Raw genomic sequence first — 19,779 nt, 5'->3', positions numbered from 1 at the left:
CATTAGTCCCGGTTCAGTCCAGAACCGGGACCCATGGGGGCACTGGTCCCGGCTCGTGAGGCCAGGGGCCTGCCGGGCCTCATGGGGGCATTGGTCCCGATTCGTCTGGCCCCTTTGGTCCCGGTTGGTGGGACGAACCGGGACCAATGGGCCTCGCTCCTGGCCCACCACCATTGGTCCCGGTTGGTGGCTTGAACCGGCACCACGGGCTGCCCTTTAGTCCCGGTTCATGCCACGAACCGGGACCAATGAGGTGCCTATATATACCCCTCGCCCGCGAGCAGAGCACTCCAGTACTCTGTTTTTCTCTGGCCGGCGAGGGAAGGGCTTTGTGGTGCTCTAGCTCACCTCCTATGCACATGAGGTGTTCGATGAAATGCCCGAGCCACACTAGTTAAGCTTTTTCCTCTCGAAGCTCTGATGAACCGGCAATGGATGTACGGTGACAGACACACCTCAGAGTACATTAAGGGCGTGCATGATTTTCTCGAAGTGGCTGAGGCAAACAAGCAGAATGGTTTTATGTGTTGTCCATGCCCTAAATGTGGGAATACAAAGTCTTACTTTGACCGGAAAATCCTTCACACCCACCTGCTTTACAAGGGTTTCATGCCACACTATAATGTTTGGATGAGGCACGGAGAAATAGGGGTTATGATGGAAGACGGCGAAGAAGAAGAGGACGATGACAACTATGTTACCCCTGAATACGGTGATGCTGCAATGGGGGAAGCTGCTGAAGATCAAGAGGAACCAGACGATGTGCCCAATGATGCTGCAACGGGGGAAGCTGCTGAAGATCAAGAGGAACCAGACGATGTGCCCGATGATGATGATCTCCGTCGGGTCATTGTCGATGCAAGGACGCAATGCGAAAGTTAAAAGGAGAAGCTGAAGTTCGATCGCATGTTAGAGGATCACAAGAAAGGGTTGTACCCCAATTGCGAAGATGGCAACACAAAGCTCGGTACCATACTGGAATTGTTGCAGTGGAAGGCAGAGAATGCTGTGCCTGACAAAGGATTTGAGAAGCTACTGAAAATATTGAAGAAGAAGCTTCCAAAGGATAACGAATTGCCCGACAGTACATACGCAGCAAAGAAGGTTGTATGCCCTCTAGGATTGGAGGTGCAGAAGATACATGCATGCCCTAATGACTGCATCCTCTACCGCGGTGCGTACAAGGATCTGAACGCATGCCCGGTATGCGGTGCATTGCGGTATAAGATCAGATGAGATGACCCTGGTGATGTTGATGGCGAGCCCCCCAGGAAGAGGGTTCCCGCGATGGTGATGTGGTATGCTCCTATAATACCATGGTTGAAACGTCTGTTCAGAAACGAAGAGCATGCCAAGTTGATGCGATGGCACAGTGAGGACCGTAAGAAAGACGGGAAGTTGAGAGCACCTGCTGACGGGTCGCAGTGGAGAAAAATCGAGAGAAAGTACTGGGCTGAGTTTGCAGGTGACCCAAGGAACGTATGGTTTGGTTTAAGCGTGGATGGCATTAATCCTTTCGGGGAGCAGAGCAGCAATCACAACACCTGGCCCGTGACTCTATGTATGTATAACCTTCCTCCTTGGATGTGCATGAAGCGGAAGTTCATTATGATGCCAGTTCTCATCCAAGGCCCTAAGCAACCCGGCAACGACATTGATGTGTACCTAAGGCCATTAGTTGAAGAACTTTTACAGCTGTGGAATGGAAACGGTGTACGTACGTGGGATGAGCACAAACAGGAGGAATTTAACCTGCACGCGTTGCTGTTTGTAACCATCAACGATTGGCCCGCTCTCAGTAACCTTTCAGAACAGACAAACAAGGGATACCACGCATGCACGCACTGTTTAGATGACACTGAAAGTATATACCTGGACAAGCACTCCGCCTCCGCCTCCAGGAGCTCATCAACCTTCCGAACTGGACGCCTCCGCCTCCTCCTCCTCCTCCGGCGAGTAAGGGCACTCCGCCTCCTCCTCCGCCTCCTCCTCCGGCGAGTGATCAGGGCACTCAGCCTCCTTCTCCGGCGCGTGGCGGCACTCCGCCTCTTCTCCGCCTGCGCCTGCGCGCCCGAGCAACCAGCCTCCTCCTTCTCCGCCTCGTCAGCAAGGGCGGAAGAGACCCGCCGCCGCTCCGGCTGCTCCGGCGCGTCGTAGTCCTTCTCCTCCGCCTCATAAGCAAGGAAAGAAGACAGCCATAGTCGCTCCGTCTGCTCTGCCAGCGTCTAGCAGTACAGCCAGAGGCGGGAGGCAATACACATTCGGTCCTTCTCTGAAGACTCCAGAGAAGTTACCATATGAGAGGACCCCGGAGGAGAACGCGAAGATCGTGCGAGACGAAGTGACGAACTTCTTTGCAGGGGTGAAAGCAAAGAAACATCCACCTCCGGAAGAGAAGGTAGATCCGGTGAAAGCGAAGCGCACTCTGGCTGCCCTGACAAAACCACCAAAATCTCCGCCGAAAGGCAACTATGAGCGCATTATTGCAAAGACATTTGTCGAAGCGGAGCGGTCGGGAAGTACTGTCAGTGATCAAAGGTTAAAAGAACGACGAGCCGGGAAAAAATTGCCCAGCTCGGCGAACAAGCGAACCAATCGTGCCCCCCGCTCAAGGTGTCTAGCGACATCATCGCTAATGATCCGAGGATGGTGCCCGGTTATAGCAATCTTGGAGATTACCTGCCCAACGATGTACATTATGATTTCTTGGAGGTGGAGGAACACAGATACGAGTACGGGAAGCCTCTCGTCAAAGATGAAAGATCTCTAACAAAGATGATGCGAAGATTCCATGATTGGTACATGAAAACCTGCAGAGAGTCTGGGGGAGGAATACTTTGACGCTGAGAGTTAAAGAGGAGCATGACCTCGTTGGAATTGAACTGTTGAATGTTCCATTTGAGGAGTTCTTCCAGTTTTTCAATCAAAAGGCCCTCGATAAATCAACGGTCACTTGCTACTGTCTGTAAGTAGTAGTACTTCTTTCATTAAGTCTCTCTATATAGGTCAGCTCTTTCATTGCATGTATTTATAATTATCCTCACTATATTATGCAGATTGAAGATCGCCGAATTGAAGAAAAGACAAATCGGTGATATTGGGTTCATTAACACAAATCTCATAGATGCAACTGAGGTTAAATATCATGCCGAAAATACCGAGGCCAACTTGCCACGATCGTTGGTAATAAATGAAAACAAAGATATAATACTCTTTCCTTACAACTTCAAGTGAGTGTTACTGTCTTGTGCATATTCGGTTTACCTTATTAGTCCAGGTTATAGTAATGTAATTGATGACTTATGCATGCGTGCGCAGCTTTCACTATATTCTCCTAGAGATTAAGCTTGAGCAGGGAGTAGTAACCGTCTTAGACTCGAGACGAAAAGATCCCCAGGACTATGCGGACATGACTCAAATGCTCGAGAAGTAAGTTAAATCGATCATTATCCACCATATCAGCAACTTTGTTCATTTCCTGATATCAAGTAATTGTTTTCTTTTTCTGGCAGGGTTTGGAGAAAATTCACCAAAAAAGCTCCGGGACTGCCGAAGAAGCTGCAATTTAGACACCCGAAAGTAAGTACTATAGTAGCATGTTCCGCGCATCTCCTAGTGATTCAAGCGCTAGTTTCATCAATACCATTTAGCATGCTTGCTTATCAGTTTGATTGACCTCTATTTCTTGTAAAGTGGTTGTGGCAGGAACAAGGGAATGATTTCTGTGGATACTACGTTTGCGAGTCCATCCGCCACACGACCTGTGAGCAGGGCTACTCTGACGAACAATATGAAGTGCGTAAGCAATAATATTCACAATTTTATTTTATTACCATCATTTGTGTTGAGTTTCATTTATTCATATATATATATATATATATATATGTATTGACCCCCTTCTTCAAATTAGATCTTTCGGATGCGGGATGAACTCCTACCACCAGATCGTATGCGAGCAATTCAAGAGGAATTGGCGGCATTCTTCCTTGACCACGTGATCGCTTAAAACGGAGAATACTACGTGGACCCTGTGTTCATATATAATTAGGAGATTATATTGTAAGAGATAATTATTGTATATATGTAGCCAGTAGTGTCGGATAGATATACGAGAACTTGTTGTTCGACCAATCTCTTGGAGAAGGAGAGGTGGTCGATATCACTTCTCTCTGTATGCATATGTTCATGACGATCTTCTGTTTCCTTCATTTGCTTACTAGCTAGCGTGTCTAGTCCTCTCTATACGTATATAGTACGTAGCGTCGACCAAGCACGGAGATAAGAGAGGACACTTCTCTCTATTAATTAGCTAGCTAACACAATATATGAAACACTTAAATTAACCCCCCAAAACCCCCACCCCCCCTTTCAAAAAAAACAAAAAACCCAGCCCCTGAAATGCTGACGCGTGGATGCCTATTGGTCCCGGTTAGTGCCACCAATTGGGACCAAAGGCCCTCCTGCCTGGGCTCGCCGCACCGGCCACGTGGAGGCCCATCTGTCCCGGTTCGTGTAAGAACCGAGACTAAAGGGCTAGGGCATTAGTAACGACCCTTTAGTCCCGGTTCAACAACCGGGACAAAGACCCTTACCAACCGGGACAGATGACCCTTTTTCTACTAGTGCAGCCAAACAATAATTTTATGTGCAAGGAAAGGTGAGGGATTCAAGGGGACTGGTGAAGGTGAGGAATCCACCAAATCCCCAGTCCCTTTGGGGCTTGAAAACCCCACCTGCCAAACAAGGCCTTAGTGGGCAGTGATGAACGGGCTTGGCAACCATAAGTGGGTTCACCAGAACCAATCTTCCTGCCCCAAGTCAAAAGGAAAAACAAAACCTTTCTGCTCTGACAATTTTTTGGAACATAGACGCTAGCAGCGTCCGGCTTTAACTTAATAAAGCCACCAGGCAGAATCCACACATAGAGTCTTACAAGCCAAATAAAGACAGTCAAACGAGCCCATGGCTCAAGATAAAGCTAAGTAGATCGCAGCCACAAGTTCGGTAACACAAAAGCGGAGCATCAAGGCCAAAGCTAGCAAAACGAGGAGGATCATGGAGCAGCCATCGTCCCGTGCCGCGCCTGCACCATGGTTGTCTTGATCAGCTCCATAGTCTCTTTCATGCGCTCGATGTCATGCTTCTTCCCCGGTGGAGCCCAAACCTGAAGGAAAATATGGCATTTGAAGATAATATCAGCGGGGTGGGCCGGGAACTTGTGTTCAATCGTAATTTTGTTACGAACCGTCCATAGGGACCAAAGAAGCGCCCCAACGCATCTCCAAACTATCCTAGCATTGGCCCCTCTTTGCGACGTTAAGATAGACAGCATGTCGTGGCTAGATTGAGGGTTCCAATTTTGATTGAATGCGTCTCTCACCGCACTCCACGCAAATCTAGCAAGCACACAACCAAAGAATACGTGGTTCACGTTTTCCCCTAAACCGCAAGTGGTGCACGTGCCGTCCGCCGGCCCATTTCGTTTGGCAACGTTGTCCGGCGTAGGTAAGCGGTTGCGAAACATTTGCCATAAGAAGATCTTGATTTTGAGAGGGATGTCAGCCTTCCATAGCCCCCTAGCTATATCTAACGTAGTTCCCGCAGATAGCTTGTCATATAGGGATTTGACCGTAAATCGCTTAGATGCGGTCAACTTCCACGAGATCGTGTCCGCCCCATTACTACGGGTCAGACCACCCAAGTCGGCCGACAAAGCGTCCCAGCTAGCGGCCTTCCTGGTCTCTAGATTCCTAATGAACGAGATGGCTGGAGGTTGGACGCGCAAAGCATCGGCCACGAAAATGTTAGTGTCCGTTGCCAATTGGTACAGTTCCGGATGAGAGTGCCATAACGGCTCCTGGCCCCACCAGTGGTCGAGCCAGAATCGTGTGGACTTGCCGTTGTTTACCCGGAACTGCGCACCTACTGAAAACGCCGGTCGAACCTTTTGGATCCCGTTCCAAAAGATCGAGCCGTTGATTTTAGCCTTGAACAAATTCCCCTCCGGGAAATATTTAGCGCGGAGGATGTCTGCCCAGAGCCCCGACTCATTTTGGGCAAGACGCCACCACCACTTAGTTAGCAAGGCCACATTCATGAGTTTAGAATTCGTAATACCTAGGCCGCCAAATTTTTTTGGCCTACACGCAGCTGCCCATTTCACTAAGTGGTACTTGCGCTTGGTCCCGGCTCCTTCCCAAAAGAACCGTGAGCGAGGAGTATCGAGTCTTGTGTGAACCCCATCCGCTAGAAGGAACATCCCCATAGTGAATATAGGGAGGGAAGATAAGCTCGAGTTGGTTAGGATTAGCCTCGCCGCCGAGGACATAAACCTACCCCTCCAAGGGCTCACTCTGTTAGCGACCTTCCCATAAAGCGGTTCCCATTCCGCTATGGTAAGTTTCTTCGTCGATATCGGGAGGCCCAAGTATTTAATCGGAAAGCTCCCTAGCTTGCAATTAAGGAGATTCGCAACCCGCGAGCTAGCTAGATCATCCATCCCAATGGTGATCACTTCGCTCTTCAGAAAGTTGATCTTAAGCCCTGATAAGATCTCGAACGCAAGCAGAAGTAGCTTGGTGGTAGCTATGCTGTGGTCGTCGGGTTCAAATAAGAGCATCGTATCGTCTGCGTATTGCAAATGCGTGACCCCACCCAGAATCAGATGCGCTACGAGCCCTTTAATGTGTCCCGCTGCCCTTGCTTTATTAATCATGGCCGCCAGGGCATCCACAACAAAGTTAAAGATGAGCGGGGAGCTTGGGTCTCCCTGACGGAGACCACGCTTGTTACGAAAGAACTTGCCCATTGTGCCATTGATATTGACCGCCGTGTGCCCACTACACACGAGGTGCATGATGCGATGTACGAATCCTGCCTCAAAACCCTTTTTGAGGAGGACTTCTCGCACGAACTCCCAGTTAACGCGATCGTACGCTTTCTCAAAATCTAATTTGAGAAGCACTCCCTGTGCCTTGGTCCTTTTCAACTCGTGAACGATCTCTTGTAATGCAATTGGTCCCTCGAGGATGTTGCGGTGTTTGAGGAAACCCGTTTGACTAGAGCTAATCACTCGTTGAGCGACCGGAGCCAAGCGCGATGCATACGCTTTCGCACAAATTTTGAACGGGACGTTGATCAAGGTAATGGGTCTAAAAAGCTTAATGTTATCCGCCCCTTTGACCTTAGGAATAAGGCTAATGGCTCCGTAGTTCAGCCTGGAGAGGTCCACCGTGCCTAAAGCGAAGCCGTTGACAATATCGTAAAACAAGTGCTTAAGGCAGGGCCAAAATTTCTTAAAGAACTCCACCGGCCAACCGTCCGGCCCAGGCGCCGTGCTCGTTTTCATGCCGTGTAAGGCCTGGTCTATTTCCTCAGGAAGGAAGGCAAGGGCTAACCTATCATTCTCTTCCTGCGAGACACGCTCGGGGTATCCCACAAATCACCGCGAAGGCGTAAAGGTTTTTCAACGGCCGTCCCCAAAAGGCCTATGAAAAACTCGTAGATATGAGCCACGATTTGGTCCTGCGCCAACAGAACACCTTGGTCTGATTGGAGACGTAGAATGGTGCATTTCCTTTTCCGCCCGTTCGCGTAGGCATGGAAATATCCAGTGTTTGCGTCTCCTTTCGTGACCCATTTGACTCCGCCCCTGCGTCGCCAATATTCCTCTTCCGCGCGCAAAATCGCTGTTACTTGATCTTCTAATGCGTACCTATGCGCCCACTCGGCCTCCGAGAAAGGCCGGCGATCAGCCTCCATATCTAACAGTGAAATAGTCTCAACTATGCGCGCGCGCTCTTTCTTGGACTCGCTACCATGATTAGCGCCCCACCCACGCAGGTAGGCACGCAGCTTGCCAGCCGCCGCGACCCAGCACTCTGCTGGACCGCGTTGTGGTCCCAGATGAGCACAAATCGCGCCCCAACGCTCAACCACCATCTGGGTAAATCCCTCTGCTTCGAACCACGCCGTTTCGAAGTAGAACCTAGGGCTACGCCGGATGAGCTCCTCCCCTGAGGAAAAAATGAGCGGGACGTGGTCTGATCCGATGCGCGTCTCCGCCACGAGGGAGCACATGGGGAACAGAACCTCCCATTCCAGAGTAAAAAAGACCCTATCCAGCACGCTACGGACCGGCTGCATTTGCTTGTTAGTCCAGGTATATCTGGCACCAGTCCTTGCGGCCTCCCGCAATGCTGCTACCGCAATGGCATTATTGAATAAGGACACCCTCGTCTAGTCAATATGAGCATTATTCTTATCCGCCCCCGAGCGAATTAAGTTAAAGTCTCCCCCTACCACCACAGGGAGGTTGATTGCCCTTTTGGCCCCGGCCAGGTTGGTTAGTTCTAGCAGGAAAGCTGGCGATCTGGAGTGGTCAGCCGGCCCATAGACACACACGACCACCCACGACAGACCAGAAACACGAAGTTTAATAGTAGCAGATAAAAGGAAAACACCAACATCCCAATGCAGAACATCACATACATCTTTATTACAACCCAACAGAATGCCACCAGAATGACCGACAGAGGGGACCCATTGCCACTCAAAACGTTGAAGAGGATCATAAGCAAGCAATTCCCTGAAGGTAAAATCAGATTTAATCGTCTCTTGTAGCGCAACCACGTCGATATGTTCTTTGGCCATGTATTCTCTAAGCTGCGTGCGCCGACCACCGTGGCCACAACCACGTATATTCCAAAACATGTAACGCATCTAAATCACCCTGTTACGTAGGCGCACACCTCTAGAGGTCACCGCCTTCGCCACTCTCTTCCTAGCCGTCGCTCGGCCATTAGAAGGAAGGACACCAGCTTCCCTAGCTAGTGTCACCTCGTCAGGCATTCTCTCGTCACCAGCCTCTACTGGCACAATGGCTAACTCGCTGTTGCTAGCACAGCGCACAGCAGCGGCCGCCAGCGCAGCCTGCGCCTCTTCCCTAGCGTGCACAAGAGATATAATATCGGACTGCGCCCCACGAGTCTCCACCCCGCAGTCATCTAGAATGCTCACCAGGTGCTCATCCGAGAAGGCATTAAGAATGCGAAAAGAGGGCAAGGGGTTACCTGCGGCGTCCATGTTCTTGTCGGCGATGCGGAGTTTGGCGCTCTCCAAGGAAGAGAGATCGCCGAGCTTGGCCTTGGCCCGAACGCTCGGGGCGCGCTGCACCACCGGGATCGCCTTGGTGCGCCTGGCCTTGTTGATAGTCCCCGTCGTCCCCAGCGCTGCGCCCAACTCACCACCAACGTCAGAACTCTCCACCTCCGCCACCACCATCGCCTGCTTGTTCGCCGGTTTCCTCCCCGCCGTTTTCTTCGGTTGCCTGCCCCCACTGTTGGAACCCCGACGCGGAGCAGGCGTAAGGTCAGCTGGCTCGCTCACCACGCAACCAGAGTCCGCCCCCACGGCCACTGGGGAGGAAGAGGTTGGAAGAGAGGGAGAGACAGCAGAGGCGACCCCGCCCGTGCCAGTCAGAGTCGCCGCCACCTGGGACGGGCCAAGGTTGGACCCGTACTCGTTGAAGGAAAGCTCCAGCGACCTGGCTAGCGGGGGCCCGCTGACCGCGGTGTCCTGAGTCGCCACCCCCATGGCACCAATCTCGGCCGACAGCGCACCCAGCTTGTCCCAAGTTTCCATGTCAACGGAAGTGTCCTGGATGCTGTCGTCTTGATCCTCTCCCCTGTCTGGCATCTTGGTATCCTGGTTCTCCACACCACGAGGGCCGCCCTCGCACCCTTGCGGCTCCTTGCCTGGTTCGGCCCTGCCGTGTTTTTCGTTGCCCAGCGTCCGAGCGCCCGGATTCGCGTCCTTGTCAGGAGGGTTGGCAGGGCCCGCTCCCAGCACGGCCCGCTCACCACCCCTTTTGGGAAGGGTCTCGCGCTCCACCTTGATTTGGTATCCCTCGTGGTTGAACCACACCTCGACAACTCCATTGAGCTTCTCCGGGGCTTTGCACGCAAGCTTCATCCGGACAGGCCCCAACCTGATCAGAGAAAGTTCATCGACCACAATTGGCCTGCCCAGCATCCGGAACCCTTCCCTGATGCGATCTTCACGCCTATGTTTCTTTGGGATGCCATGGAGTCGCACCCAAGTCTCCGGCATCACCATGGGCTGGACCTCCTCGTGTAACATGTCGCGCACCCGCGCAGTGATGTCATTGATGGACAGAAACAACTTACCACTAGACTTCGCCATGTGTAACAGATCTGCAGAAGGAAAGACCACCACGAAGTCATCATCACCCACTTGAGTTGCCTGCTAGTCCCAGTCTCCTGTCACCATGTGCTTCAGTTCTTGTTTGAGAATCCGTTGGTTCAGCTTCCCCGGCTCCGCAGATAAGATGGCCGCGTTCTTGATGCGAGCATCTATGGGGGCTTCGGTCTCGTCCGCGTCCTCGAACTCTAGGCAGAAAAATCCTTCCCCAGAAATGGCGCTGCCCATGATTTGGAGGTGGAGTTGCCGGCCCCTCGTCGGACAGAGTGCGGACGCGTGCCCTTCTTCCTTGCAGAGCACACAAAGGGGCAAGAACTTGCACTGGGACTGGAAGTGGCCGGGGCGCCCGCACTTGAAGCACTCCACGTCCGGTGCCACCTCCACTGGGATGGGTTCCTCCGTCGTACCCTTTGGTGCAGAGGGCAGCGCCACCGCCAGTGGAGCTGCACGCGGCTTCATGGCCTTTGGGTCCCCGTGGCCCCCACCACCGCTGGGGAGCGGCTCGTGCTTCCTCTCAAGCTCTCGACGCCGCTGCTGAACCTTCTTTTTCTTCTTGCGCTCCTGCTGCTGGATCCACCACGGGGGAGGAGGACCCCAATCCCCCTCGCGCCCGCCCTGGTCGCGGGATCCGCCTTGCTCTTCTCTGGCCTCGCGTCCACCCGAACGCTCGCGCATCACACGCTTCGCCTTGTCACGTAGTTCCCGCTCCCTACGCCGTTCCGCCTCCGGATCTGACACCTCCATCGGCCGCTTGTCCGCCCGCCTATCTCCCATCACCACCGCCGCGAAAGACTGGAGAAGGGGGGAGGAGGTGGGCAGATCTGGATCGAGCGGGCGGAATGGGCAAGGCGCCGCACCTTGCGAGTGGTGGCTGGAAACCCTAAACGGGGATCCAGGCACGGGCAGTGGCCATCACCTTGTCTAGCGTCAACTACCATTCAGATTTAGTAAATGGTTTGAGAGCAAGTTGCAATCCAAGGTACTTGCATAGGAAGGAGCCAACCAGCCAATGAAGTCTATCCAAAACTCTTGCTTCGTCCAATGAGGACTTTAGTTGACACGGAGCCCTGGTGCTTCACCAAATGTAGTCAGGACACGTTTGTTTTCGCTCAGGTAGTGTACCGGATTTTTGGTATCGGGTAGCTTCGCTTCCGCTTAGTTTGTCGGGATACATGTTTTCTTTGGTTTAGTGTGGTCCAATCTGGTTTATAAGAGCAACTCTAGCAGAGTTGCCATAATTTGGATCGTCAAGAGTGCTATGCAGTCGATCCTAAAAATATGGAGGCATAAGTGGGCTTTGGCAAAGTCATAATCGGCAAAAAAATCAACCCGCATAAAATTCACTTTAAGTAAGACCCACCTGTCAATTTCTTACGCACATATTTCAATCCTATAAGCAGGACCGGAAATTAGTCACACTGCGGCCTACATTCATAGAACAATTAATTAAATAATCAGCCTACAACTAATAGTTGCGGCTATGGTGAACGACGGTGAGATTTGCCGGTAGAGGCGCAGAATGCAGTGTTGGGCACTGTAATCTCACGAAAACAGGCCTCATCCCATGTGGGACATGCCCGGGCGGTGACACTAAAAGGTTGCAATGGCCCAGAAACGGGCCTCCACACTCTCATTCCATGTTAGCCATGCATGGCATCGGTAGGGCGGTCCAAAATATGCCGCTCCATTCCGCATCTATCGTCCGAATAGTGTCCATACAAGGCCCAAAAGGGGGGCAATTCATTCAGGTCCTCCTCCTCCTCAAACCTAAATAGGAGGTAGTGCTCTTTCTGTTGCACCATTGACTCGATGTGGTGGATTGGGAGGCGTCGAAGAGGGGATTAGATAAGGAGAGGGACGAGGGCGTTGATCTTTTATAGGCCGCAGCAGGCACCATTAAGGGGGGAGTTGGGAGGCGGCGGGCGTCTGTTAAGGGGAGCGTTTCCTGATGAGAAATGCGGTTGCGCCATTCACATGACGTCGAAAAGTGAGGAGATGATGCCGCATGGCGGCCATCCGAATGGCCACCGCTAGAATTTGAGGGAGAGGACGTGCCATTAATCCGAGGGACGATTATTCTCTATGCAGACAACCGTGCTATTTTAGATCCCGATTGTGGTGTGAGGATGAAGAAGACGAAACTTCACTCTCACACCATAACAGACTACGACCCACTAGGCTCCCACTATAACGCTCGACAATCGACATCACTGGCACCAGATCTAGGCTTCACCTAGACCCGCCACGCCCATCGCACCTCTGACCTCCACCAACCTTGCCGGTGCGGGCATCCAGACGCAAAGCCACTGTCCTCTAGGGCCGCCGACCAGCGCCCAAGCAGGCACCACCCATAGCAGAACATATCTGGGCAGGGGAAGCCCTGATTTGCCGCTATTGGTCGCCACGGCGAGCCACCACGTTGCCCCCAGCACATCCACCGCCGAGAGCCCCTACGGCCGCCGCCTCAGCACCGCAGAGATTTTTTTACTAGGGATCCGATCCAATAAAATAATTTAATATTGTTTATGTTGGTATATATATCCTTTATAAGTGTTTTCCTTTCTCTTTTTGGGCTATGCTCAGTTTTGCTCCTGCTATGTCAACGCGTGCGTGTTTCTGTGAACCAACGGCGAGGTAGGAGTAGTATTGCAGTTTGTGCCGCAACGCTGACTGTGATTCCAAATCGAATCCCGTCTCGATCCAAAATCCAATCCCACCTCCGCCCCCCTTCCTCCCACCACGGGTTTGCGCCGGTGGTTCGCCGTCGGCGACGCGTGCGCATTCACCGCCGCTGCAGGGAGTTCTCTATTAGCACTGTCCAGTCTCGTCTCCGTCCGCTGAGCCCCAGCGCGGACGGCGGCAATGTCGCGCCTCCATCCCCGCTACTTCTCCAGCTCCATCTCCTCACTCGCCGACGAGCTGCTGAGCGAACTCCACCATCATCTGGGCTCAGGGACGCTCAGTCCGCAGCTCGCACACCAACTGTTCGACGAAATGCTGCGCCAACCCGTCCCAGTATCATCGCGTGCACTCAATGGCTTATTTGCTGCCCTCGCGCGTACGCCACCCTCCACCACCTGCACAGATAGCCCTGCCCTCGCCATCAATCTCTTCAACCGCATGGCCCGAGCAGGTCGCGGCAGGGTGATAGCACCCAGCAGTCACACCTACAGCATACTAATTGAATGCTGCTGCCTCGCGCGCCGTCCGGACCTTGGGCCTTCCTTCTTCGCTCACCTCCTCAAGACAGGCGTCACGGCAGACGTCGTCATCTTCAGTGGCTTATTCAAGTGCCTCTGTGACATGAAGCGGGCAGACGAGGCTCAGGACATACTGCTCCATAGGATACCTGACGACCTGCATGATGCCATCTCCTACTCAGTAATTCTCAAGAGCTTCTGCAACAATGGATTGAGCCAGCGTGCGCTTGACCTGCTCCGGATGATGGCCAAAAAAGGTGCTGACCACTCCCCGGGTGTGTTTGCATACAGCATGGTAATCCATGGCTTCTTTAAAGAGGGTGAAGTAAGCAAAGCATGCGATCTATTCCATGAAATGATACAACAGGGGCCTGTGCCTAATGTGGTGACGTACAACTCTGTTATCGATGCGCTATGCAAAGCAAGAGCAATGGACAAGGCAGAGGTGGTTCTTCGATCAATGGTTCATAATGGTGTCCAACCAAATGTTGTGACATATAATAGCTTGATCCAAGGATATTCAACTGTGGGACAGTTGAAAGAAGTCGCTAGGTTGTTGAAAGTGATGAGAAGCCAAGGTGTTATGCCAAGTGTTGTTACCTACAACTCACTCATGGGCTACCTTTGCAAGCATGGAAGAATCAAAGAAGCTGAGGAAATATTTTTTTCCATGACCCTGAATGGCCGAAAACCAGATATAGTCTCATACTCTATTATGCTCCGTGGGTACGCTATAGAAGGATCCCTTATTAAAATGATTGATCTCTGTGAGCTGATGGCAAGAGATGGAGTTGTACCTGAACTCCATTGTTTCAACATACTGATTAGTGCATATGCTAAGTATGGAATGATGGATGTGGCTATGCTTTTCTTTGAAGACATGTTGAAGCAGGGGCTGAACCCTGGTGATTTCATTTATTTAACTGTGATATCTGCATTTTGTAAGATGGGCAGGATGGATGATGCTCTGGAAAAATTCAATGAGATGATTGATAGGGGGGTACCACTTGACACAAAAATTTACATGTGCATGATTGAGGGTTATTTGAATCGTGGTGATTCTGTGAAAGCCGAGGAATTTATTACCAAAATGAAGAGTAGGGATATTCGTCATAGGCCGCGGAAGGGTAATTGATGAACACGGCATCTTTGACTTGGTTACCCGTACTGGTGAGAGGACTGATCCTATTACATTCACTTCAATGGTCGGTTGGTATTTCGCCATGATGGAGAAAGCATTTAGAGTACTTGATATTCCGATATCAGTTGGTTTTATGCTCTCATGGTCTTGATATTCCCTAAATGTGTTGTTATTCTGATTGTTCCAAACTTTCACTAGAATTTGAGATATGTGAATTAAGCCTTAAGGTTGTTAGTTGCTCTTTATTGTTTAGTTTGAATTTTCTTGAGGCACTGCAATTTTTAGGGTGGATTGTGGCCTGGCTGATTAGTGCTATTCAAACATCACACATGATAGACAATGAAAGAGTTATCTATTGATAAGTTAATAGAGAGTTATTGCCGTCTTTCAGGGAGAGAGAACAATTTCACTTTTCTTCCATAAATAACTGTGTGCTGAAGTCGAAACACTACAATTGGTCATTGCTCATATAGATTTAGTTTGGAGCAAAGAAATTTCTATGAAGATATTACTAGCTGAGTGATTCCTGGTAGCACCTTCACCATGATGATACTGTATTTTATTTTTTTGACAGCAATGATACTGTATTAGTCATTAGGCTTATGCTTGTAGTTATCATTCTGGTTTAAGTTGCGCATATTGCCCTCATGTGTTTTACTCTTGATGTGAGATACCCAAACCTGGTTGTGAGCACTAGGCAAACCATAGATGGACATGTAGCAGGAAAAATATGTCATTTGACCAATGCGTCTTTGTTCTTCTTTTCTTCCTCCTTCCACCAGCTATAAAATCCGAGATAAATATATTGCTCAGAACGAATTACATGTTGTCAATGTCCAACCATTTTGTTTCACATTGCCTAAATAGCTTTCTCGAGCTTTCATGTGTGCACCAAAATGTTATTTTTTATCTTTTCGTTCGTTCTGTTCTGTTTTGCATGGGACAACATGCTTTCCCCACATGTTACGACTGATTGGTTCTTGAATCTCTGCAAAGAGAGACCAATGCTGAATTGTTTATTTGATTTGAATTGCAGGTGCTCGAGTAACCGACTGCATCGACCACTGGGGGAGCAACATGGTTTTTGCCATCAATTCCCAAGTGTTGCGGGTGCTCGAGTAACCGACTGGATCAACAAATGGTGAACAGCTCCATGCCATATCTTGCCTGGTATTCATGGTTTCCGCCGAGATCTTTAGAAGAATGTGCAGATAACGTGTTGTTAATTTTTCCTTTCTGGACAAAGGGTTTGGTGCAGACCTTGTTATGTTGCGCATGTATATGCTCGATCGATTGACAATGACTGATGAGTTGTAGATCCAGTAATGATGTGTCCCTACCTGAACTGAATTGCCTGTGCCCGTAGCTGCTGCTGCATGATAAGTACCCCTGTTTGTTCACTTCAGCCGATCATCTATGCTAGGTGGTTGATCACTGATGCTTCTCGCAACCACTACCTCAGCGTCATATAGTGGGCATAAATCTCTCGATGGTGGATTGATTGTAAAGGATTTTCCATCTCCTCTGACTGCTTCTGTTACAAGAAATGCCTTCGTCTGATAGATAGTGCACAAACTAAAGGTTGTTTAATTATGTAGCTCATGATAAAAGGGAGTACAAGTTGCTAATCTGAATAAGGATAGAAATTAAAGGAACATTGTCAGGGAAACAGGGTCAGTACTTCTGTATATGAAGACTCACTCCATACTGGATCACGAAAAGGAAATGTATGGAGAAGGGGTGTCCATGTCAAACCAAATAAACAAATAGGTAGATAGACGAACTAAGGAAAAGTTAAAACCTCCATGAAAAAGTGGAAAAGTTTCCGGAAAAACAAATTAAAACAAAAAGTAGTCCTCTGCTCGGAAAAAAATTCAAAATATTGTTGAAATTTCATGGGCCTCACCTTGGGTACAAAATACCCAAGAAATGTTGAGAAGGGATTTTGTAAAGCATTTTTAATGCAAGTATTATTGAAGTGTAGATTTTGGGCTTTACATACCTGCAAGGCTTTTAATTATTATTTCAATTATGTAAAAGGACAGATCCAGTGCATAGAAACTCCCGTACAAGGTGGGGTCTGGAGAGGGATTATAGGAACCTTGTCTTACCTCTGCGAAGTGCAGTGTAGAGAGGCTGGTTCGAACCCAGGACCTCTTGCACAAGTGGGGAGGACTTCACCACTTTGCCAGGCCTCCACTATATAGGTTGTCGGCTAAGGAGTTGTGGACATGGGCTTAGGCCCACCATCGAGTTGGCAACAACCCACAGTCCAATGTCTCGGATAGTGACACATCCATTGGCTACTCATAATGAATAAATTATTCGTTTCCAATCGGCAAAAATAAAGTGCACACATGACAAAGGTCCGAGCTTGGTCCGGCTCATCCATGAAACATGACGCGCGTGGCGTGGCTTGCGGCGGAGGAGGGGGTGCGCGTGTAGCACTCCTTTTTTCATGCTCCAATAGCATTTGGAAGAGAATCCCTTATAAAGAGGTCTCGACTTTCCTCCGCTAGCATGGTGGGACTAAACTTCCCACCATGTCATGACACCTCGCATGCGCCTTACAGATTTTTATCAATTATTGTTTATTTGGGCCAAATGCCCGTCTATATTTCAACATCCTCTCACCCGATCTCGAAGCCACGTTATGGAGACCTTCTATTTGACACTTTTTTTTGCATCAAATAGGAGGCTGCCACACAAGGGACGCGGCTAATCTGCACCCGAGCTCAAATGAGCTCGGGTGAACAGTAAAATCGAAAAAAATTCAAAAAATTCTAAATTTTTTTTGAGAGAAACATTGACAAAAGTTCTAAGTGCCTGCAAAAATTCGTCATGAACTCACATTCCTAGAAGGCGTGGCAAAAAAAAAACAGTACTCTGAAAAAGCTATTTTCAAACGCATTTTGAAGCACTGAATTTGTTTTTTTTGCCACGCCTTACAGGAATGTGATTTGATGATGAATTTTTGCAGGCACTTAGAACTTTTGTCAATGTTTTTCTAAAAAAAAATTGAATTTTTTTTAAAAAAATTCGATTTTTTTTCGATTTTACTGTTCATGCGGGAGCATATGAGCTCGGGTGCAGAATGGACTTTTCGCCACACAAGGGACGTCTTGATGGGTCGGCCCATGCACACTGCAGCGAGAAGAGCAGAGCGAGCGAGCACGGTAGATGTCGGTGTTGTAGCAAGTAGGACTACTAGAACACACCGATACTTTCAACAACCATCGTATCCATATCGGAGACCGTATCCGATACTAATTCTTTCGCAGCTGTTAATTCCCTCCTCCCTTTCTCTGTAACTGAACTTTATGTTCGGTAAACACTTGGTTGTTGGTTATTACTCTTGTTGGAATCATGAATAAGAAGATATAAAATAATGGACAACACTGACTAGATATATGCTAAATAGCTTGATTCTTAATTGATAACATATTTTTATTATTTTCAGAAATAGTCAAACATATCCCCATACTGGTGCTTTTTAGAAATGGCGTATTTATGTATCCGTATTGCCTCGAAACCGATACACGTATCCATATTGAGGCAATCTAGGTCTACTTTAGTTGCATCCAACATTGTGGCCCCTGGAAGTACTGCAACATCTGGGTTACTGTAGGAAAAATAAATAAATTTTTGTAACTGTATCTGAATGTGAACACATTTTAAAATTTCTAACACTTTCAGAAAACTTGGAACATTTTCTAAAACTTTGGATTATTTTTAGAATTTCTGAACAAATTTTGAAAACAGGAACAATCATCGAAATTATGAATAACTTTTGAAAAACACAAACATCTTCTAAAATTTCTGAATTTTAAAATCAAGAACATTTTTTGAATTTGTGAACTCTTTTAAAAAACAGTCTTTTTTAAATTCCAAAAAAATTGGAACACGAAGATTTTTTGTAAAACTCCTGAAACCACGAATATTTGTTGAAATTATTTTTTTCTTTTAAAGATAACTTTTGGAAAAAGAAAAAGGAAAAAATAGGAACATTTTTTTGAATTTGTGAACCTTTTTTTAAATTCCAAAATAAAATTGTAACACGGACATTTTTTGAAATTCTGGAGATTTTTTTAACTGATTCTGAAGATTTTTTTTAAAAGAAAACTTTTTGTAAAAGAGGAAAAAGGGAAAAGAACGAAAAACAAAGAAAAACATGTAAAAAAAACAGAAAAAGAGGAAGAAAACCAGGTAAAACCGCACCGGAACCACAATCCATTGGGCCGAGCACCAAGAAGAAGCAAGCGAGACTAGGACCTGGTCGTTGCCTCCCACATTCGCCGCCGCTGCACCAATCTTGTGCATTTTCAGAAAAAAAAGATCCAAAATGAGCAACCAAACAGTGCCAATCAAATGTAATAAGAACAATGCTGGAGAAAAAGAACTACCGAAACTTGCACTTGTGATATCTTCTTCCAGAATTGTCATCACTCCATGAAATCCATCTCGGCGTCTTCGATCCGCAATCGCAATTAATCGGTGGCTCGTACCCCATCGGGTGCTCTCTGTAGGGGATCGGCGGCCCTAAACTACGGCGGTGCCTAGAGGGTGAGGAACCGCGCGACGAGCTTGAGCTCGCCATGGTAAAGGAGGTTGAGCAGAGGAAAGAAGAGGAAGGAATGGGGATGAACCCTAGCAAGGGAGGGGGATTTATTCTTCCCGTGAAAACAACGAATCCTCACAGCCGATTCCCCGCACGAAAGATGCGCCTCAGTCAATCCTACCTGTCAAACCATGTGCCACGTGTGCAAAACCACCGTCTCAAACATAACGCCCCCGGGGGGTGAGTTGTCCGGTTTATGACAGTCCAAGGGATTAAGAGCATCTCTAGCAGACCCCTTAAACCGCGGAACTGAAAACGCGGTTTTCAGTTCGCGGAAAACGCATTTCAAGGGTCAGTTTGAGCTGCGGCCGAACAGACCCCTCAAACTTAAACTGTAAAACCGAATATTCGCTTATATTTTTCACCATGTCTTCTTCTTCCTCTCGCCCGTGTCCACGGTCAGCTAACTCGCTCCTACAAAACCAACGGACAGCGCATGAAGCGGCCAAATACGGAGTGCACGAAGCGGCCAACTAGCTAGCTAGCTCCTCCATCCGGTAGCCAGCTCTAATCGATCGAGGAGCGAGCTAGCGTCGCCGTAGCTTGATCCTCTGTCAGGAGAGACACGGGCGGGGCGGCGCGGACGGCGGATGCAGATG

At 48.9% G+C, this 19,779-nt stretch overlaps 1 protein-coding gene across 1 annotated transcript; it reads left to right on the top strand.

Moving 5' to 3' along the window:
- Positions 1-12,796: 12,796 nt before the first annotated feature.
- Positions 12,797-15,884, top strand: LOC109777253 (uncharacterized). Its single transcript, XM_020335900.4, has 2 exons — positions 12,797-14,591; positions 15,599-15,884. Exon 1 carries the CDS (start codon positions 13,084-13,086, stop codon positions 14,554-14,556), a length of 1,473 nt encoding a protein of 490 aa, XP_020191489.1. The 5' UTR covers positions 12,797-13,083; the 3' UTR covers positions 14,557-14,591; positions 15,599-15,884.
- Positions 15,885-19,779: the final 3,895 nt, after the last annotated feature.

Source organism: Aegilops tauschii, chromosome 6 (genome assembly GCF_002575655.3).
Source record: "Aegilops tauschii subsp. strangulata cultivar AL8/78 chromosome 6, Aet v6.0, whole genome shotgun sequence".
NCBI lineage: Eukaryota > Viridiplantae > Streptophyta > Magnoliopsida > Poales > Poaceae > Aegilops > Aegilops tauschii.
Note: the sequence above shows the minus strand (reverse complement) of the source record. Positions and strands in the feature narration are given on the sequence as shown.

Bases quoted from the DNA above. Each gene is read 5' to 3' on its own strand.
- LOC109777253 (XM_020335900.4), top strand. From the start codon at position 13,084: ATGTCGCGCCTCCATCCCCGCTACTTCTCCAGCTCCATCTCCTCACTC.